Source organism: Culex quinquefasciatus, chromosome 2 (genome assembly GCF_015732765.1).
Source record: "Culex quinquefasciatus strain JHB chromosome 2, VPISU_Cqui_1.0_pri_paternal, whole genome shotgun sequence".
NCBI classification, from domain to species: domain Eukaryota; kingdom Metazoa; phylum Arthropoda; class Insecta; order Diptera; family Culicidae; genus Culex; species Culex quinquefasciatus.
Window position 1 is genome coordinate 53,848,741 of NC_051862.1, and position 20,083 is coordinate 53,868,823.

Genomic DNA, 20,083 nt, shown 5'->3' on the forward strand with positions numbered 1-20,083 from the left:
GATATCTGCCTCTAAAAGCCTGTAAAGCTTCTTATCACAGAATTAGGTGATTGAAAATTAGTTTGGTTAGTCAAATGAGGTTAAAATAGAAAGACTTACTTATATTTGCTTGGAAATTACATAATAAATTTTAAATTTTGTGAACTACTTTGAATTCTCTGAATCTTGTAATCTCATAATTTGTTGCTATAGAATTAGTTTGGTAAGTCGACCTTATTTAAAAATAGGACGACTCACTCATATTGACTTAAAAATTGCATCTAAATTCGTCAAATATCTTATTTTTGTCTAATTGGAGAAAATATCTCAAAAATTGGCTGTTTCAAGCAAGTTTTGTTAAGTCGTCCTAATGAAAATGTAAGAATCATAAATATATATTTCAAAAAGCTTAGGCATCTTGTAAACTCAGAATTTGGTGCTGGAGAAAAAGTTTGTTAAGTGCACCTAATTCAAAAATAGGACAGTGATCAATGATCATCAAATTCCTTAAATTGGTTGAATTTAGAAAAAATCTTAGAATTGGCTTATTTTTATAAAATGACCTAATTAAAGTTTTGAAAGACTCTCTGACATTTGCTTTAAAAATCTTAAGACACTTTCAATCTATGAACTTTATGTTTTAAGAATAGTTTTTTATCTCGACCAAAACCAAAAATAGCACGATTCACTGAAAATTGCTTAAAGATTGCATCGAAGACTATTAAATTTCTGAATTTGACTGCTTTTGCGGAAAAGTCTTAGAATTGGCTGATAGAAGCTCATTTTGGTAAGTCGACCCAAATTAAAATTTAGGATGACTCTCTGATAATTTATGTTCGTAGGATAGTTTGTGAAGTCGTCCTAAATAAAAAAAATAGGACGACTGCTTAACATTTGCTTCAAAATGGCAATTGCAATCAATGATTTTCAAATTCCTGAATTTTGGTAGAATTAAAGAAAAATCACTTATTTTGCTGTTTGCAGCAAATTTTGGTAAGTCAACTTTATTAAAATTTAGAACGACTCTATGAAAATTGCTTCCAAAATTTTGTTTAAAAATTGCATCACATTTTTTTCAAATATCTTAAAATTTCTGAATTTGGTAAAATTGAAGGAAAATTCAATGATTTAACTGTTTTTCATTAGGTTTAAAAAGGTTGATAAGTTAACTTCTAATTTTTAAATTGGGAATATTAAGAACATTTTAATAATCACAAATATTATTAGGACGACTTACTTACTGGAAAATATCTTAAATTGATTGTTTAAGAAAAGCAAGTCAAACGGATTAAATCCTAAATAAGGACGACTTAAAAAAATACACATTGTTTCAAGAATGATTTTCAGCGTAATTTTTCGAGCACCCCCAACTCACACATCACAAGCACCATGCACGAGATCCGAACGACGATAAACTTTTTTGATTTTGTAACTCGCACAGTGTCTCTTCGTCAGAAGCTTGTGCAGCACGCCAGGAGTACGGTGTGTAATCCTTTTCGCATACTTCACTTCAGCTCAAAATGCTCGCCCGCGGGGCCGGAGGGGGAGCCCCAAACAATTATTCCAAAGCATCAAAACATTTAGAGAGAGAAGATTAACTTTTGAGCAGAGCATCTTTAGGTGATGCACTCGGGAGGAAGTGGTGGCCCAAAGATGAAAGAGAGCCAACACATTGCGAAAACCGAGTTTTTCCTCCTCGTCATTTTTTTTTCGCTGTTTCTTTCTACGTTTTGTGGGTTATGCCACACAACCCCGTTTATTTTGCCGAGCTTCATTCAACCGTTTTTCGGCTGTTCGATTTTCACCTGTTTTTTTCCCTCCCTCGACGCGACCAGGAGTGCGCTTGTTTCTGCTTGCCATTCAAAGTGGTTGCTTTATTTTTAAAATTTCGATTAAACAATTCCACCGCCGCTGGAGACCCCCCTTCTTACCTTCTGTTTTCGGTTTAAAAGTGGGGGGGCATTGCGGTTCCCACCAGCCTCGTTGTCTGTGTCGCAAATATCGGTAGCCATGTGCAACGCGCATAACCTCACAACTGCAGAGGTACAGACAAGGGAGCGTTCTTTTATTACGTAACGCGAAAAATCGGACTTTTAGACCCCCTCCCCCCCCCCTCGTAACAAAATTTCCATACAAATTTTAAAAAAATTGTATGGAGCGTAACATGGCCTCCGACCCCCTACTGCGTTACGTAATAAAAGAACGCTCCCCAAGATACGTTTGAAATACGGTATCGTGTCGTTTGAAGCAAAAAAAAAACGTATCTTTATGATAGCTCTATATGAGTATGTTTATTGACGAGTTGACACGGCGTTGACAGGTGAGTTGCTTTTATGCAATCGATTTTGTTGTTTTTGAGCATGCTCGACATCAAATTAAGGACGTTTATGGATGGTGACAAGGATTGACTCAAAGTTATGAGTTCAAAGAATGCGAAATTAGCTCGATTTGTTATCGAAATCTTGAAAAATTGGACATGACCCCTAGGCGAAAAGGGATTCTTGATTGCTATCCAGTGACAACGTGGTCTTTTGAAGCTTAGCTCCAAAAGACTCAGTTGTCCGAGGATAATTGACAAATTGACTGGTTGACAGATTGACAGAATCAGCTTTCCACTAATAACACTCACTATCACATTTCACTTCATTTCAATAGTTCTCATCAGCTTCGTTACCTACCTTGAGTTTGAAGTCCGTAACAGAGAATACTTTCACTGTTGTAAACACTTACCTGATTACTGTAACACTTCACATCGACTCAGTCATTTTAACTTTTCAGTACCTTGAAGTTGAAGTCCGTAATAGAAGAGTCAATCGACATTTTCTCAAATCGGTCTTTTCAAATGTCCCAAACCAAGCCAACCGTGTCCTCTCAACGAGGGCAGTCCAATTTTGGACCACTCCCAAATTTCCCACCACCATCAAGCCCCGTTTCTAGCGCCATCGATAACTGCTCTCGCGCGGCACAAATCAATTACCGCAAAACTGTCAGCTGCGGCATCCGCCGCAGAGCAAATCTATTTTCCTTTTTGGATGACTAAATCTCGATTCGACTTGAGTCACCAGCGCACGGAATTAGAGCTAGGTTTTCAAAAAAAAATAACCCGTAGCCGAGTAGCAACCGCCCAAAAAATCATTATAAATAATGTTTTCTTGTCTTGCCCACCCCGTCCGCAAATACACAAAAAAGCCCCGTTCGAGTATTGTTTCAATTTCGCTGTCAAAAATCGTGATTCTTTATGCAATCGGTTGTTATTTCGTTTAGCTTCGAGTCCGCGAGCCACCTCTTCCCCCTCTTAACAGTCGTTGAAGTCGCTCTTCAAGCTGAGTTTGATTTAAAACTATTGAGGAATTGTGATTTTTTGGAAATTTCTGTAATTTCCTAACTTCGAAATTCCCAAAAATGAAATTGATTTTTAAACAAGATATCTATATCTTGAAGTCCGTTTTCGAAGTGATTTTGAAATTTTTAACTTTTTTTCGAAATTTTCGACCAAAAACCGCTCCACTTACCCCTATTGCTCCCGAATCGTAACCCGTTGACTGGTTCTAATTTTCGTTCGTTCGTTCGATGTTCATTTCCCAATCACGAGACAACTACAAATTTCGGGGGGAAACGCAACCGTGTCTGGCAACCTGACCTGCTGCTCAACTGCTGCCAGCGGGGGTTTGGGAAAAATGGCTGCAATTTAAAGTCCCCCGTCTCTGCTCCCCTTAACATGAACGGTGCGCCACTCTTGTGTCACTCTGGCCAAATTTTGGAGGTGTTTGCTGCTCGTTTGAACAGCAAAAAAAAGTCGGGAAGTACCAACCTGCTTGAGGCCAATTGCTCTAACCGATTCGTGTGATTTGACAAATGTTGGGTCGTGCGAATTGGCGTTCTTTTTGCTGGTTTGGAACGCCCCAGGGGTTACAGTTTCACGAAAATATTTCGTGCTGAGGGGTAAGTGGGTCAATTTGGGGTAAACTGACTTGATTTTGGGGAAATTAGTTGGGAAGGGTGAGGTAGTATCAAAGAAGAGACTGGTAACAGTTTAGTTTAGAGCATTTCTTCTAATGCTAGTCTTAAACTATGACAGAGTGACAGAATTGACATTGACAGAAACTGCGTCATCACTGTTTGTTTCACTTAACACTTGTACTTACCTCTTACACTATCCCTTCATCTCGAATATTTGCATTATAAAGTCCGTATTTGAAATCTCCCTTTGAAATAGTTTCTTTATGATTACTCTGTGGCCATTGAAACAATTAGACAGATTTATCCAGACTATGTAACAGTTTCTCCTACCAATTGAGGGTCTTGCCTGGCGCCAATCGAACCTAGTTAAGCAAAATCCATATCAAAACCCACTTCAAGATCATTGGCCCTTCCCAACTCTTGCCCATTCATCATTCCCAGTTCATAATCTTCCTCAAAACGCAAAAGGGAATCAATCAACACCTTTCCCCTCTCTCCAAAAAAAAAAACGCTTAAGAGGAAACCGCCAAAATTCCGCAAAAGCTCCCCAAAAAAACACTCCCGCCAGCATAATCCAATCAATTTCCACCCACATACGAGAATCAATCGGCGGCGCCGCCGCCACTTCCACTATTACACACATGCAGAAGCCGCCCATCAATTGCCCAAAGCGTTGTCCAAAACATACAATTAACCCCGCGCGGGGGGAAGATGCCCGCAATTAGAGGCCGCGATGATGAAATTTGAAGAAACGGTTTCCTCAGCGCCAAAGGTGAGAAAATCATATGATTCTGCACGTGGTGGCTGCACCTGAGATTCATTGGAAAACCGCAAACGTAAAGTGCTTCCTCGAATGGTGGAATTCCTTTGATAAGAGCGTGTATTAAATTTGACGTAGCAGCATCGGCTGCGCCAGGAAGTACTAACGTTTCGACGTTCTTTTTGCTTGAGGTTAGGAACGTTTTAGTGCGCGTAATTGTTCTGTAACGGAGTTTGATTAAAGAGTGTGGACCACCGGAGCAGATATCTGCAATAGTACGCCAACAGAAATCGGGCATGAGTCCTCCACGAAGTCATGGCATAATAACTGTCATCGATATCAAATTTCCATGAAGCGAAGCTTCGTAGAAATTTGATAGTCGATTGACTGTTGACAGATTGATTGGTTGACAGATTGACAGCTTCTACTTACCATGTTCCACAAGGCTCCATTTCACACTTCACACACTTTCTTCCGTAATTACCTTTATCCTAACAATAAACACATTTTTCACCACACTTCACATCAACTTCTTTGTTTGGATTACTAGGTACCTTGATGTTGACGTCCGTAATAGAGACGATCACTTCACACTTTACAGTTTTCTTCAGTACTTACCTCAATCCTAACAATTAACACATTTCTTATCACACTTCACATCAAATTCTTTGTTTTGATTACTAGGTACCTTGATGTTGACGTCTGTAGAAGAGATGACGATTAGTTTTCTTCAGTACTTACCTTGTATAACTTATCATTTTTTTAGATCACACTTCACATCAATTTCTCCACATCGATTAGTAGGTACCTTGATGTTGAAGTTCGTAATAGAGATCAATGAGTACTTCGATTCTGACGTCCGCATTCGAGATGCCCCTTCCAAACCTCCTAGTAGCAATTATTCAAATCAAGCGCAAAGGTGTAAACTGCACATGCTCTCCGTATCCCCAGGGTGGGGGCACGTGGGGGCCAAGATTAATGCCACTGCAGCAGCACTACCCCAAGCAGCGCGACAAATTATCCTCCCCATATAGCAACCAACATGTTGCTGCCTGCTCATGAGAGATTTTTCATGTTTCGTTTGCTTGTGAGTCATCTCCCCTCTTCTTCTCTTCTCCGGAAGGTTTGGCTGTGCTCCGCAAGTCGTGACTCCAGCAAACTTTTCAATCGTTTGGGGGGTGGGTCCAAAGTTATTTTTTACTGATGCCCTCCGCCTCTTCGTCGCTGAGGCGACCCCTGAAGAGTTTTTGGACCTCGTGGGGGAAGAAAGTAGTCAAATTGTCCAATTAGAGCGAACAAGCACCGAATTAGGCGTTGACGGTATTAATTACTGATGTCAGCGTGCGGGGGATTTGACCGGTTATGATAGGCATCAGTTCGGGATTGCAGCGGGAGGTCCCGGTCGTGATCCGTACTGGATGGATTTCTCGTGACCTTAGCTGTTGAGCTTAAAGATATCAGAGCATGAGGTTGTGCCACAAAAAATTGAACATGACCCCAAGGCAAAAAGGGTCCATAACCATAACCAGGGACAACATCCTATAATGAAGCTACGCTTCAAAATGTTCAGTTGTCCTTGACAATTGACAGATCACAAATTCATCTAAAATGAATTTTCACGAAGGAAAATTCATTTGATCGATGTTTTTTGACAGGTGACAGATTGACAGAAGCTACTTACCACTTTAAACTGCATCACAGAAACATTTCACTTCGATTTTATCACTTCACCTTAAATGGTACCACAATGTTGAAGTCCGCAATTGGGACGTATTCCGTACTTACCTGATTAAAATCACTTCTTAAACACTAACACCGATCACTTCACAGCGATTTGGTCATCAATTTCCTCTGCTGCCTCGATGTTGACGTCCGTAATAGAGAAGCTAACCAATTTTCTCTCTCTTTCCCCCAGTGAACCGACCAAAGGGCCAGCACTCGGCGCCACGTGGAGGACCCCCGCGATCCTGGACGAACGCCGAGCTAACCGAAGCACTCCAGCACGTGTGGAACAAGAAGATGACCACCAGCCAGGCGTCCCGCATTTTCGGCATCCCGTACAACTCGCTGTTAATGTACGTGCGCGGCAAGTACGGTAAGAGCTTGAAGCTCGAACAGCTGCGCAAGGACTGCATCAGCGGCCCCCCGATCGAGCTGCTCCAGATGGGCATGAACAACAACGGCGGCAGCGGTAAGGACAAGAAGGAGGGCTCCGACAAGGACCAGGGTTCCGACGGACGGTCCGCGTCCTCGAACAACGGCGGCCCCGATCAACGCGGCGGTCCCCGATCGGCGTCCTCCGAGCCGGAACTCCTCTCCAGTCCGAACCCGCTCTTCAACCCGTTCCCGCCCGGATTCTACCCGGACTTCCCGGGCGGCTTCCCGGGACTCCCGCTGAGCATGCTGAACCTGCTACCGCCGGATCGGCACGCACCCCCGCACCACCAACTCCCGCTCGGCATCGACGAGGACTGCAAGAGCGACCGCTCCAAGCAGTCCCTCGACGACGACTTCCCCCAGCCGCTGGCGCTAAACCGGGGGTCCGGGCTCGAGGCCGGCCCGCGGGACGCGGACAGTCGGCGGGAGATCTACCAGCAGAACGGCCAGGACTAATATTTGTACTTTCTTGACCGCCTCAAGGCACTGCCACGGTATCCCAAGTGGGTGGGTTGAGAAAGTGAGAGCGAGCGAGCGAGCGAGTCATGCTGGAGCTGCAACAACAACAACAAAAACAAACCGGCTGTGTGATATATAACTGAGAGAGACGAAGGAAGGGTGGGCGAAAGTGAGACGGTTCGCGTCTTGGCTAAAGCTTGCGGCGAAAGGCCAAAGCTCTCTCTCTCTCGCGAGCGTGTGTGATTGAGAGTGACACATGCAGAGAGGAAAACTTTAACGAAACGTGATAGTGGTTAGGTTTTTATTGTAAAATATTTTTATTTTGACGATTCCTACTTAGTTTTGTTTTTACTTCGAGTATATTAGTTAAATCATTTTATTTAAAGCAATGTTATCGTAGAACAAATGCAATATTTTATTTTGAAACGCAATTACTTGTAAGTTTGTATAAAAAAAGAAACCTATTTTATTTTGATCACATACACAACTTTGGGGCAATATTTAAAACAGTGGCAACAGAAAAGAAACGATGAAATGTGCGAATAGTAAGCGAATTAAAACTCACGCACATACCAATATATAAATTAGTTTTACGTTTACACAAGTTCTAAGTTTTAACTTGGTTTTAACGGCGCGCGTGACTTAGTTCAGCAAACAAGAAGATGGTGCTTTATGGAATACACACAAACACATAAATATATTTTAGTTTAAGTTTTTAGTTTTTGTCAACAAACGCGAATCTGATGAAAGCCAAACGTTTTATTTTTTTTTTTCCTGAAAACAAAACGACCACAATTGTAAAGATGCGATGAAGAGTGCGAACCACAAACACACAGAAAAATACAGAAATACACACAAACACAATAGAACTAACTAATTAAGATGATGAACAAACGTGCTTCCTGAGTATATAAGTTAAAGTATAAGTTTTAAACATCCATTTACAGTGAATAAAGCGGATCTAATTGAAACAGGTGTTACACACACACAGACAAACACATGAACAAACATGTCACAGAATAATTTAAACATACTACAATAGCTAATTTATTTAAAACAGAAGAGAAAATCATAACGCATAAGTGAGAGGCGTAGTGCTGAGATATCGTAACCGCGAGCAGTGTTTTAGAAATCTTCTTTATTTTATTTTTTGAGTAGTATAATTTCTATATTTTTGTTGACGACGACGCAGAAGAAGAAGACATATTTTTACCACCAGGCAAACCGTCCCTATTATGTAGTTATGTTAGTATTATTTCTCACCACCTCCGTATAAACGAAATCACAACACACACATTCCAAGAAAAAACAACTTTAATGTTTTAATGTAAAAAATACTTTAGTTTTCCGCACACCCCCTTAAACACCTCCACCCCGCAGCAGACTTCCAAGAAGAAGCGACAAAAAAACGACAACAGTATTAATCAAATAAATGGAAAATGCAAATTTTTACACGAAACTTTTTTCGGTTGTTTTTGTTTGTTTTATTTGTTTATTATAATTTCACCCTCCATGTTTTGAATATTTATTTTGTTTATAGACACTCTCTCACTCACACATAAACACACACAAAACACTCAAGCAGCCAGAATCAATAAAAGACTGATCAAGCCCCTCCCCCCCATTTTGTGTTACTTTGAGAATTTTAGTTCTACGGAAATCAGGGTTGTTATGGAAAAGATTACTTATTATTAATTTGAAAATCAAATGTAAATTTTGCATATTTGCCTCCATATTTTGAATCGTTTTGAATCTTTTATTTTGACGTAACATTTGTTTATAAAATTAAATATAGATTCCCAGAACAAATAAGCTTGCCTGAACTCAGTTTTGTGGCTTTTTGGATTTGAAAATTCAATAGAATGTTGCTTTTTTTCATCCAAATGAAAAAAAAAACTTGATTAAATGGTTCATGAAATCATTTTAAGATTTTATCAAAAATATGTGTCATTCAACAATTTTCTAACACAAAATCTTTCAAATTTCTTTCTTGTAACTGAACAACATATTTTACACTTTTTTATTTTTTTTACATTTTTCTTCAAAAACTTTCAAACGATACATTTATTTATGCACATTCCAATCATAATGGATTTATGTGAAATAAAAACAACTTGAGCCTTTCAGTAATGCCGTAACTTTTCGAGAAAATAAATAAAATGAATAATCATCTATATATTTTATGATGATAATTTTTCGCTAAATTACGAAGGCAATATCAGAATTATCAAATTAAATATATTTTTATAATATTTTATTTTTAAAAGATCTGAATTACTCAGTCATGGCATTCTCGCACCATCGTGAGAAAAAAAAATCATCTCTCTCGAGTTCTCGCCGCGAGTCCCGAGCTGCCGAGAGCAACTCACCAGCTGCCCGTTCTCTCCCCCGCTTGCGAACGGGCTAGCTCGCGAGAAGTTAAACGAGTTGGCAACTAAAAAAAAAACAACACAACTATTGAAGTTACACATTCTTTACCATCGTGTCGTTCGCATTCATAGACCTGAAAATCAAATTGCTATCATGGAACGAATGCACAGAAAAAAAAGTTGAATTTTGGAATGTTGAAAATTTGGTAGGTTGAATATTACCTCTTTATTTGTGTAATATTACATAAAAAATGTGTAAAAATGTGAACTTGATGAATATTCATCAAAAACTGATGAAAATTCATCATTTTCTGGGGTAAAATTTATCATTTATTTTGCCACAAAATCTGTCACCATTTCCTGATGAATATTACCATCATTTTTTTTCTGTGTGGCTAGCACGAGACACTCGCGAGCGCTCGCGGCAAGAGCGAGAACGCGAGAAAAAGGCGAACGCGAGCGAGGAGAACAACGAACTACAAGTTCTCTCCATCGCTCGCGAGTGAGAAAAGCTTTCCTTCTTCTCACTCGAATCCCAATACTGGAATTATTTCTATTGAAAATTTCTAAATTATGTGTGTCATTGTGAAAGTCATAGTGAGTCTTTTATTGCAAATCTGTCGTGAAAGTTCTTGCTTTTATTGTCATTCTCGAACGGCTTTGACTTTTACCATACATAAAAGAATCGACAAGTCGTCGCCATCGTGCTAACTTGTCGTACGTGCATTTTGGGCCAAATTGAGTTAAGAACGCCATTTTGTGCAGCTCACAATGCCTCACCTTTTGACCTTCACAGATCCCCAAAATTCGATTTCAATCCTGAGATATTCAACAAAAACCGAAAAAACTCCGTGCATTTTTGTCACTTTACATATGAAAGTAGTTACAATCTTGTCGTGCTATCTTGTCACTCCATGAAAATTGATGTAAGTGCGACAAAAGTCCAAAGGGATTTCAGGCCAGGAAAGTCAGGATGCGTTTGTCGCACGTACAAGCTAGACTACCGTAAACATTTGTAATTATAACTCGGGACTCCAGCCACCAACTTCAACCAAACTTTGGGACAATGCACAGAATAGTCAGCCAAACAAAACGTGTTTGTTATTGTTTACATTGCGTGCTCTCGTTTTTGAATATTCAAGATCAAACATTAAAACGCGTTTTTCTCGGAACGTCGAAATGGCGGGTGCGACAAGATAGCACGACGACGTCGAAGTAACACTTTTCGATACAGAGGCCAATACTTTTCAGCACTGAAATGGGTTCTATAGAATGGGTTCTGAAAAGTTGAACTTTTCAGCACTTGTATTGCCATGATTTGAAGAGTGAATTTACTAAACATGTTTTTCTGGAATTGCAAAAATAATTGTATACAATTGGTTGCAAAACTTTTTTTCCAGCACTCGCCATATTATTCTAAATCGGTAAACATCGTTAGATAAATGCACGTCTCGAGCTGAAAAATTGTCGTTTTTGCAAATTGTTGCATAAAATACTACTTTGTTTCACATCATCACATCAAAACATGAAAAAAAAAATTGTGTCAATATCAAAATAAGTTCCAAACCTTGGAGCAAAACAATGATAATCAAAATACTGTTGATTTTTTCTATCGATTGCAAACTATTAGACCAATGTGAACTTAAATTGAAGTTTTTTTTAAACCTTCCAAAAAATCTGGAAGCAACAAAAATTTTACTGAAAGCCTTGACCAGTTGAAGGTTTCATAAGTCATTTTTGAAAATTAAAGGTTTTTGTAAAGTGCTACACAATAAGAGATTTTTGTAAAAGCAAAAAAAGGGTTGATTTCTACATAACCACAACAGTTCTGGTTTGTAAGTCTGTCGACCTCTTGCAGAAATATTGGGAAATTAGTACTTTTGCATAGCTTTTTTTTTAAAAAGCTGTTTTTTTAATGCATTTAGATGCATTGAAGATTTTGGAATTAACTTTGTTTGGAAGGCAAATTCCACTGAGGTGCTTTTAATATAAAAAAAAAAGTTCTAAAATCACTAGCCGGAAAAAAATAAGCCTAAGAAAAAATTTGTCTTTGTATTATGTTTTTGAAAAGTTACAATCAAGGATAAGCAACTATAAATGTTGCTTGGGAGATGTTTCGAGAACTTTTGATAAATTTTGCTTAACCAAATTTTAAAAATAATCATGAAATTCATATTGTGAATATATAATGATTTTTTTAATGTGTATAAAAAACACTTTATTGCAGCTTCAGCTTCTGAAAAATATATTGATGAACCTGAAAAATAACTTTGCTTAAAAAACAAAACAAAAAAAATGTATCAAAATAGTACTTTTTAAGGAACCTTTTCATAACAACTCTGATCATAATTACATTCCAAATCTCAATATTATCATTTCAGAATAATCCCAATTCATTAATCGTTAAGAATCGTTACAGAAATGCATTCAAAGAACACACCCAAAACTACACAATTCAAAGCCAATCGAGAGTGCTGAAAGGCCAATCAGACGCAAAAGGAAAAGAATTAAACCTGCTCTGACAGCAAAACAAAAACCCAAAACTAATTCTAGGCACTAACAACAACAATTTTGATGGTATCGATGTTGGTAGCGATAACATTTAGGAATGAGTAAACTCTCCAAGTAGTTGATAGAGAGAAGAGCGTGCATGTGAATCGAGAAAACAAAACAAAAACTGGACAAAAATCTGAACAAATTAATAGCAAGTAAAGCAAAACAGTTTAACCAAAAACTGCAAACAATGGAACTAATTTCAACTCGCATTACATAGGTTACTAAAAATGACTGCAAACCGGTCACAAGTCGTCGATTTGCAAGCAACAGGTAAATTTCAAAAAAATCTTTCGTTAAATGTTTCGTTTCCGTAGGGCTGCAAGCCTACCGTTAGGCGCATTACAGTGACGAGCTTTCGTCAAATTTGGTTGGTTTAGTTTATTCCCTCTCTAAAAAGCAGAACGAGAGAGGGTCAACAGTACCTCACTCTCACAAGATAAAACCGGATTGGATTGTCGGCAAACAAACAAAACTACAGATGCAACACAATAGACTCTATTTTTTACACAGCTAAGGGTGTTTATTACAAATCAGAACCGGATACACATACAACAAACCAAGAGCATAACAGAAATCGGACGGAAGTAACAAAATAACAATAGTTCCTCAATCAGAATTACAAACTAATTACAAGCAGCGTTAGGGAAGGAGGGAGAAGCCACCGAACAAAACAATAGAATTTACAAAACAAAACAAACAATGCAATAGTTATTCGTTAAAATGGAAGCTGCGCTAGCGCGAGCTGTCACGTTTGACAGCTTGCGCGCTCCCGCGCGCTTTCCACTGGTTATTATTTACATTCTCCGCGTGAACTGACAGATAATCTTAACACACACTGAAACAAACCGCAACCGCAGATTTATACAACGTTTTATACCGGTTTTTCAGCCAGCAAAAAATAAAACACAGATGACTGATTCACAATGTTTGTTTTCGTTACCGCGCAAATGTCATTGAAAAGGCAAACAAGTAAACAAACCACAATAGAGCAATAGAGAAACAGAGAGCGAAATGGGCGTAGTTGTACACGTGTGCGTGTGTAGGAGAATGTTAGGTGCGCGTCAGGTTTAGGAGTAGGTTATTTTACTCTGATTACGTAAGTATATTACGATTGATGTTTTTTATACACTACAACTACCAGAGAAAGGAAGCTGATATTTAAAGGCAGGATTTACAATAGAAATGGGAAGCATTTTTTCAAACAAACATGTTGTGTTTTCGGTTCCAGTTGTCAAACCTATTTTTCGTTTTCCGTTACCCAGGTCGCCACTTTGTGATTCTTGTCGCGCGAGGCGCCACCTGTCATAATATTTACCACAGATATACAGAGCAAACACACTACCACACAAACCAGTTGACAGAAGGAGTGGGGAGGGGCCAAACCTTTCTCCAAACCAAGTGATAAACCAAACTTACCAATAGAGCCAAACCGTATATTTTTATTATTTACAGTGAAACCAGCAGGAAAGTAAACAATAACAAACACAGCATTAATCAACAGATTTTCAAAATGTCCAGGGTAAACAGACGTCAAACTAGAATGAAAACAGCTATTTTGACAGTTTTGTTTATGAATTGTCAAACGTACTGCGGTGAGTTCTAAATGGCCGTGGTGAATATCGAAACACACCTCAAACGAATGTAAACAAGCTTAACAAAACACTGTTTTGATAGTTTTGATTCTTAAGCTGTCAATCTCCCGGTAATGGGATCAGAAAAAAGTTTTGAACAAAGAAATTCGCGTCAAACTTGTCTTGTCAGTGGATGTTTACATGAGGTTTATTATTTGTTTACGTATCTTCTTTGGTCTGATGTTGATGTATTTTTTTTTTTTGCATCAACTGTCAAACGTTCATTGCTGAGTTCCAAATGTCTGTGTTGATTAAAGACACTCATCTCAAGCAAACGTCAACAAAAATGAAAAAAAAGGCGTAAAAAAAACTGCCAAACGAACTGTGGTGAGTTCAAAATAGCTAAGGTGAATAAAGAAACACACCACAAGCTAGCATTTAGTGCTTGACATTCAGCTTGACGTCTGTTTATCTGCGACAAAACTCAGTAAAATGGCGCAACCTAAAACAACACAACACATTTCGGTAACATATTTAGGCAACGAAGTTTGGAAACGTTTCGCGCAGTAAATAATTTTGCTTGCACTGTCCAAATAACTTCACCCAACTTTTCGAACGTTTTCCGCAAATTTCGTTGTTTTGGCAGTAGAATAAAATCTAGGCAGAAAAAAAGCACGTTTAGAAGCAAAATTGTACCAATTTATGAAAAATTTGTACGAAAACAGCAAAAATATGTCGTAAAAAAGTACTTAAGTAAAGAAAATTTAGTTTGAATAACCGTCACCTTAAATTTAGTTTCACGTAGCAATTTTCACCACAAACAAAATCTACTTTTCGCCTAGTATACGACTTGAGATCTAGATGTCGCACTCCGTTCAAGCAAATGTCAAAAGTTGATCGAAATTTTGCCCCCCTTGAAAAAGCAGGCAGAAAAGCTCCAAAATTGAAAACAAAAAAAAAACACAATCGAAACGCCATTTTACTCCAACTCTACCCGCGAAAAAACAGGAAAAATATTAAAAAAACTGCAAATCGCAGCAACAACATAAAAATCGTAATGAAACAGGTGTGAAAAAACGTGTCATATTCCAAATTGGAACCTTGAAGAGTAAACGCATATAGAATAACTAAAGTAATTCTGTAAACCACATGTACAAACTAACTTAGATACAATAATACGATGAAAAGAAACACGACAAAACCGGCGGAAGATCTTTTGAAACTCAACTAATTTTATTTTGAAATCTTGAAAACCAACAGTTTTTCGTTTCTCCCCAGAAAATCCCTTTTCGCAAAGGGCTTAGCAAACCTCAACAAATCAGCCAGCAATAGACAATCTACTTTAAGCTTGAGCATTAAAACAGGACAAATACACCCAAATTTAAAGCAGTTTTCAATAACCCCTCAAAAGAAGTCAAATTGGACAAAAAAAACTTGTTTCGTTCACTAATAACTTGCAACCAATCAGAAAGAAAACCAACCAAGCTGCTCATCAAGAAGAGGAAGAAATAGACAACAACAAAAAACAAAAACTCACACACACGGAAAGAATAAAACAGGGTAATTTAATGAATTTCATATACATTAAAGAGAAAACAAAGAAATAAAAGAAGTAAACAATGAAGAAGACAAAGAAAATAGGATAAACAAACAAATCGCATAAATTTACTAAAACAGCAAAAAAGGGTGAAAGAAAAATAACACAAACATACAGTAAACAACAAAAAAAAAACAAAACAATATTTGTGAGATGTACTTTTTCGATATGTGATATCAACCCAGTGTACGCAAACACCCGTTTATGAGTTTGGTTTTGTTTGTTTCCAACAGGTGAAATTTTCGTTCTCTCCGAACAAATTTGAGCTAGAAATTTATCACAGTGTCTGTACATAGAAAAGGACGATTTTCGGATAAGCTACGTCAGAGAAAAACCCATTTAACGAAACAAACAAGAAATTTAAAAGATTAACTTTGGCGGTAAGTGACATAAATATACACACACTAAAACAAAACGAGTGATGTAAACGTTGAGGAAAAACTTGTGTAAAATAAAAGAAAAGGGCAAAACCATGTAAATCCAGTAAGGACTTGGACGTGACAAAAAAAACGGTAAACGCAATTTAGGCAAATGTGAAACAGAAAGGAAATTTAACTGTTATTTAGGCACAATTATTTATATAAATAAAGTAAAGCAACCGTAAAAAAAGGAAAGTAAACGAAAATCTCTAAATTCAATTTGGCTGATTCGACGAAACTAATAAATATATGTGTATTGTAAAAACAAAACAAATATTCGTGTGTTGAGCAGGAAGGGGAAAGATTTTTAGCTTAAGTTTTTCCGAGCAAAACGAGAAACACTGACTCACACACACCAACGCAAAAAAAAATTTAGCTGTATTGTTTCGAGGCGAAGACTCGTTTGATGTTTACTTTTTAGTCCCCGATTGGTTTTTGTCTCATAGAAGCAGTTCTATCAAAATTGTAACATAATTCGAGAAAAAAACAGAGGGCGAAGGAGAAATTCAGTAAAATAAACAAGAAAAGTAAAAAAAACAGACACACTGGAACGTAATTTTAATATAAAACAACAAGAAAAAAAGACAAAAACGAAAATTATAAAGTTTAAGATAAGGTGAAACTGTAAGAAAATATTTGGCACTTATTGATATTTACTGTTATATGAACAATTATGAAACTGAAATAAAACTAATTGATAAAAAAATCATTGTGTTTTGATGTTTTGTACTTAAAATAATTTAGAAATTTGAGAAAAAGTTCATGTATTTATGATATTTCCACAATATCAACAAACAACAAACAACATCATAAAATCATAAAATCATAAAATCATAAAATCATAAAATCATAAAATCATAAAATCATAAAATCATAAAATCATAAAATCAGCTCCCTCCGTGTACGCACGAGAGCATGCAGCTAGTGCTCAGTGCTCCATCGTTTTTTCGATATTTTTCGCCGTAATTGATTGTGGTTACACGCGAGTTTGCTTCTCCAGCATGCCAAAGGCCGGCCGTGGCCGTGGCAGTTCGAGTGCGGCCTCGAAAAACCCGCGAAGTTCGTCTACCGGCCGTGTGCAAAAAGGTAAACAAACCAACGCCGTGTCGACCACCATCGCGCAGGGGAGCGTGAACGCAGAAGGCATCGACAAATGTTACTACATCCCGGATATGTCCCAAGATCACCAGTGCGAACCCGTTCCGGTACTTCCGGTGCCACGACCAGTGGCACATCAACATCCGCCAACATCCCCATCAGGAACGAGTTCCAGATGCTGAGCGACGACGAAGAAAATAACAACTCTGACGGTAGCAGCACTACCGACGACGACGACGACGATGATGGTCGTGCACGGAAAAAAATGCCGACGTCAAAAAAGAACAACTCTCCAGTGGAACGTAGACCACCTCCAATTTTTGTTTTGGACACGTTAGCGGACGATGTTAACGAGTTGCTGGAAGGCCTCGGATATTGTCTGAAAATCGGTAAGTCGGCAGTGCAAGTGATCACACTGACCAAAAAGAATTTCGACCTGGTGTTTGAAGAATTGAAGCGTAGCAACTTCAACTTCTACACATTCAACCCCGAGAAGCCCCCTGTTAAGGTCGTCTTACAGGGTTATCAAGACCGTCCGATCTCCGACCTGAAGGGTCACCTTTCGGACGCTGGATTAAAACCGCGGGAGATTAAAGTGCGCGAACTGTGACGGCAACCACACCGGTAATTACCGCGGATGCGTCGCGCGCAAGGCCTACCTCGAGGAGCAGGAAAAGAGGAAGAAGAAAGCGTCCCACCCTCCTCAGCGAAGTACGAGCGCAGCCGTTCCTGCAGCTGGACAGCGTACGGTTCCAGCGGAAAACTCAGCGTTCCCTCCTGGTTGGGGTCGTTCGTTCGCCAGCGTGGTCGCTGCCGGTAGCGGCAGTACGGCCCAGCAAGAAGTCACCGGGGAAGATCTCTTCACCCTGCCGGAGTTCTTTGCTCTCGCGAGGGAGATGATGACGCGGTTTCGGAGCTGCCGGAACAAGGCAGAACAATTCCTGGCCCTTGGGGAACTGATGATCAAACACATCTACAAAGGATAAATTACCTGTGATCTAGATATAAGCTTTCTCTTCCTCTATCCCCTTTCCTTTGCAATTTCTGTAAGTTTTTTTATAGTTTTTTCTTACTCTTGCTAGTGCCTTAGTTAAAGAAATAATTGTTCCTAAATGGATTATGATGCAACACACATCTGTAAGGAACTCCAAAACTCTGTTATGCACTTCAAAATAACTCATTGTATCTTGATTATTCATCAATAAAACCGAATTGAATTGAATTGAATAAAATCATAAAATCATAAAATTATAAAATCATAAAATCATAAAATCATAAAATCATTAAATCATAAAATCATAAAATCATAAAATCATAAAATCATAAAATCATAAAATCATAAAATCATAAAATCATAAAATCATAAAATCATAAAATCATAAAATCATAAAATCATAAAATCATAAAATCATAAAATCATAAAATCATAAAATCATAAAATCATAAAATCATAAAATCATAAAATCATAAAATCATAAAATCATAAAATCATAAAATCATAAAATCATAAAATCATAAAATCATAAAATCATAAAATCATAAAATCATAAAATCATAAAATCATAAAATCATAAAATCATAAAATCATAAAATCATAAAATCATAAAATCATAAAATCATAAAATCATAAAATCATAAAATCATAAAATCATAAAATCATAAAATCATAAAATCATAAAATCATAAAATCATAAAATCATAAAATCATAAAATCATAAAATCATAAAATCATAAAATCATAAAATCATAAAATCATAAAATCATAAAATCATAAAATCATAAAATCATAAAATCATAAAATCATAAAATCATAAAATCATAAAATCATAAAATCATAAAATCATAAAATCATAAAATCATAAAATCATAAAATCATAAAATCATAAAATCATAAAATCATAAAATCATAAAATCATAAAATCATAAAATCATAAAATCATAAAATCATAACATCATAAAATCTTGACCCAAAATCAGAAACGGTGACGTCCTAACCTCAAATTGCAATCAATCATTAAAAGCTTTGCCCTACATTCTCACTGCAATTTACACATCCCCGTGCCTTTGATATCACAAATTTAAAATCTAATAGCTCCAAACCGTCATAAACATTACCTCCGCCGTTCAATCAATATGTTCACTTTCACCACAGCGGTCACATTTTCCCTGCTTCTGTCCAGCTGCACCGCCGTCCTGAACCCTGGCCACTGCCCGGTTCGCTTCATCGATTCGCTCGAAGAAACCAAGCTGAACCTGCGGAATGTCCTGCACCTGAACCTAACGCTCGTGCCGGTGCTCATGACGGAGCTGGAATCCGCCCACTACACGATCCCCTTCGACGGCAGGTTGCTGGATCGTCACTTTCTGTTCGGACTTTCGTACGGAGCGCGGAGTTGCGTCGGCAATCACTACCTGGGCATCAACGGCGAGGACAAGGATCCGTACGGGATGTTCCAGATCACCGGGAGTAGCATTTATGGGCGGGCCACGGTGCTGCACAACGCCACCAACGGGGATTGGTTGGTGTTTCTGTGCGAGTACGTGGGTGGTGACCGCCACGTGGCCCAATTTTTCCTCATGCAGCGGAAGGATAAAATTTCGAAAAAGTCCATGAGGAAGGAAAATTTAATCCGGAAGTACGGGGAAACGCTGAAGGGGATCGGACTTGGGGTGGAGCAGGTTAAGGCGTTCGATAGCGGGGACTACAAGTACTGTGATGAGGCGCTGCAGGATCAGCTTAGTGGTTATGGGGTGACCTTGTTTTGGTTCCGGACCGTGGTGCTGGCGTTGATTGCGATAATGTTGATCATAACGATTGCCGGGTTTGCAATTCGGTTCTTCAACGCAATGACCAAGCTGAACAAGGTGAGGACCTTTTCGGCGTCTTAAGTTCCTGTTTTGTGTATTAACTCAGCAATAATTGTTCAAATTTTGTGATTAAAGAGTGAAACACTGTAATATTTAATTTTCTTGAATAAAATTTCATGAAATAAAAAAACCCCGACCATTTGAGCAGTATGAAAACTTTAGTGTATCGATCTTTCATACCGAAACTTTCAGTTTCTTTAACGCATAGGTTGTTTCAATCCTTATTAAAATAAGTATAAATGAAAGAATAATTTCATAAAAACATTTCTTATCAAAGAAATATAATCTGA

General features: G+C 38.0%; 1 protein-coding gene across 1 annotated transcript in view; it reads left to right on the forward strand.

The window, feature by feature from the left end:
• The window catches only part of LOC6038374 (protein jim lovell), a 46,864-nt gene extending 38,936 nt beyond the window's left edge, over positions 1-7,928 (forward strand). The window contains exon 4 of the mRNA XM_038256403.1: positions 6,615-7,928. Coding sequence (XP_038112331.1) covers positions 6,615-7,312 — 698 coding nt within the window. The 3' untranslated portion in view covers positions 7,313-7,928. The remainder of the gene's footprint in view (positions 1-6,614) is intronic.
• Positions 7,929-20,083: the final 12,155 nt, after the last annotated feature.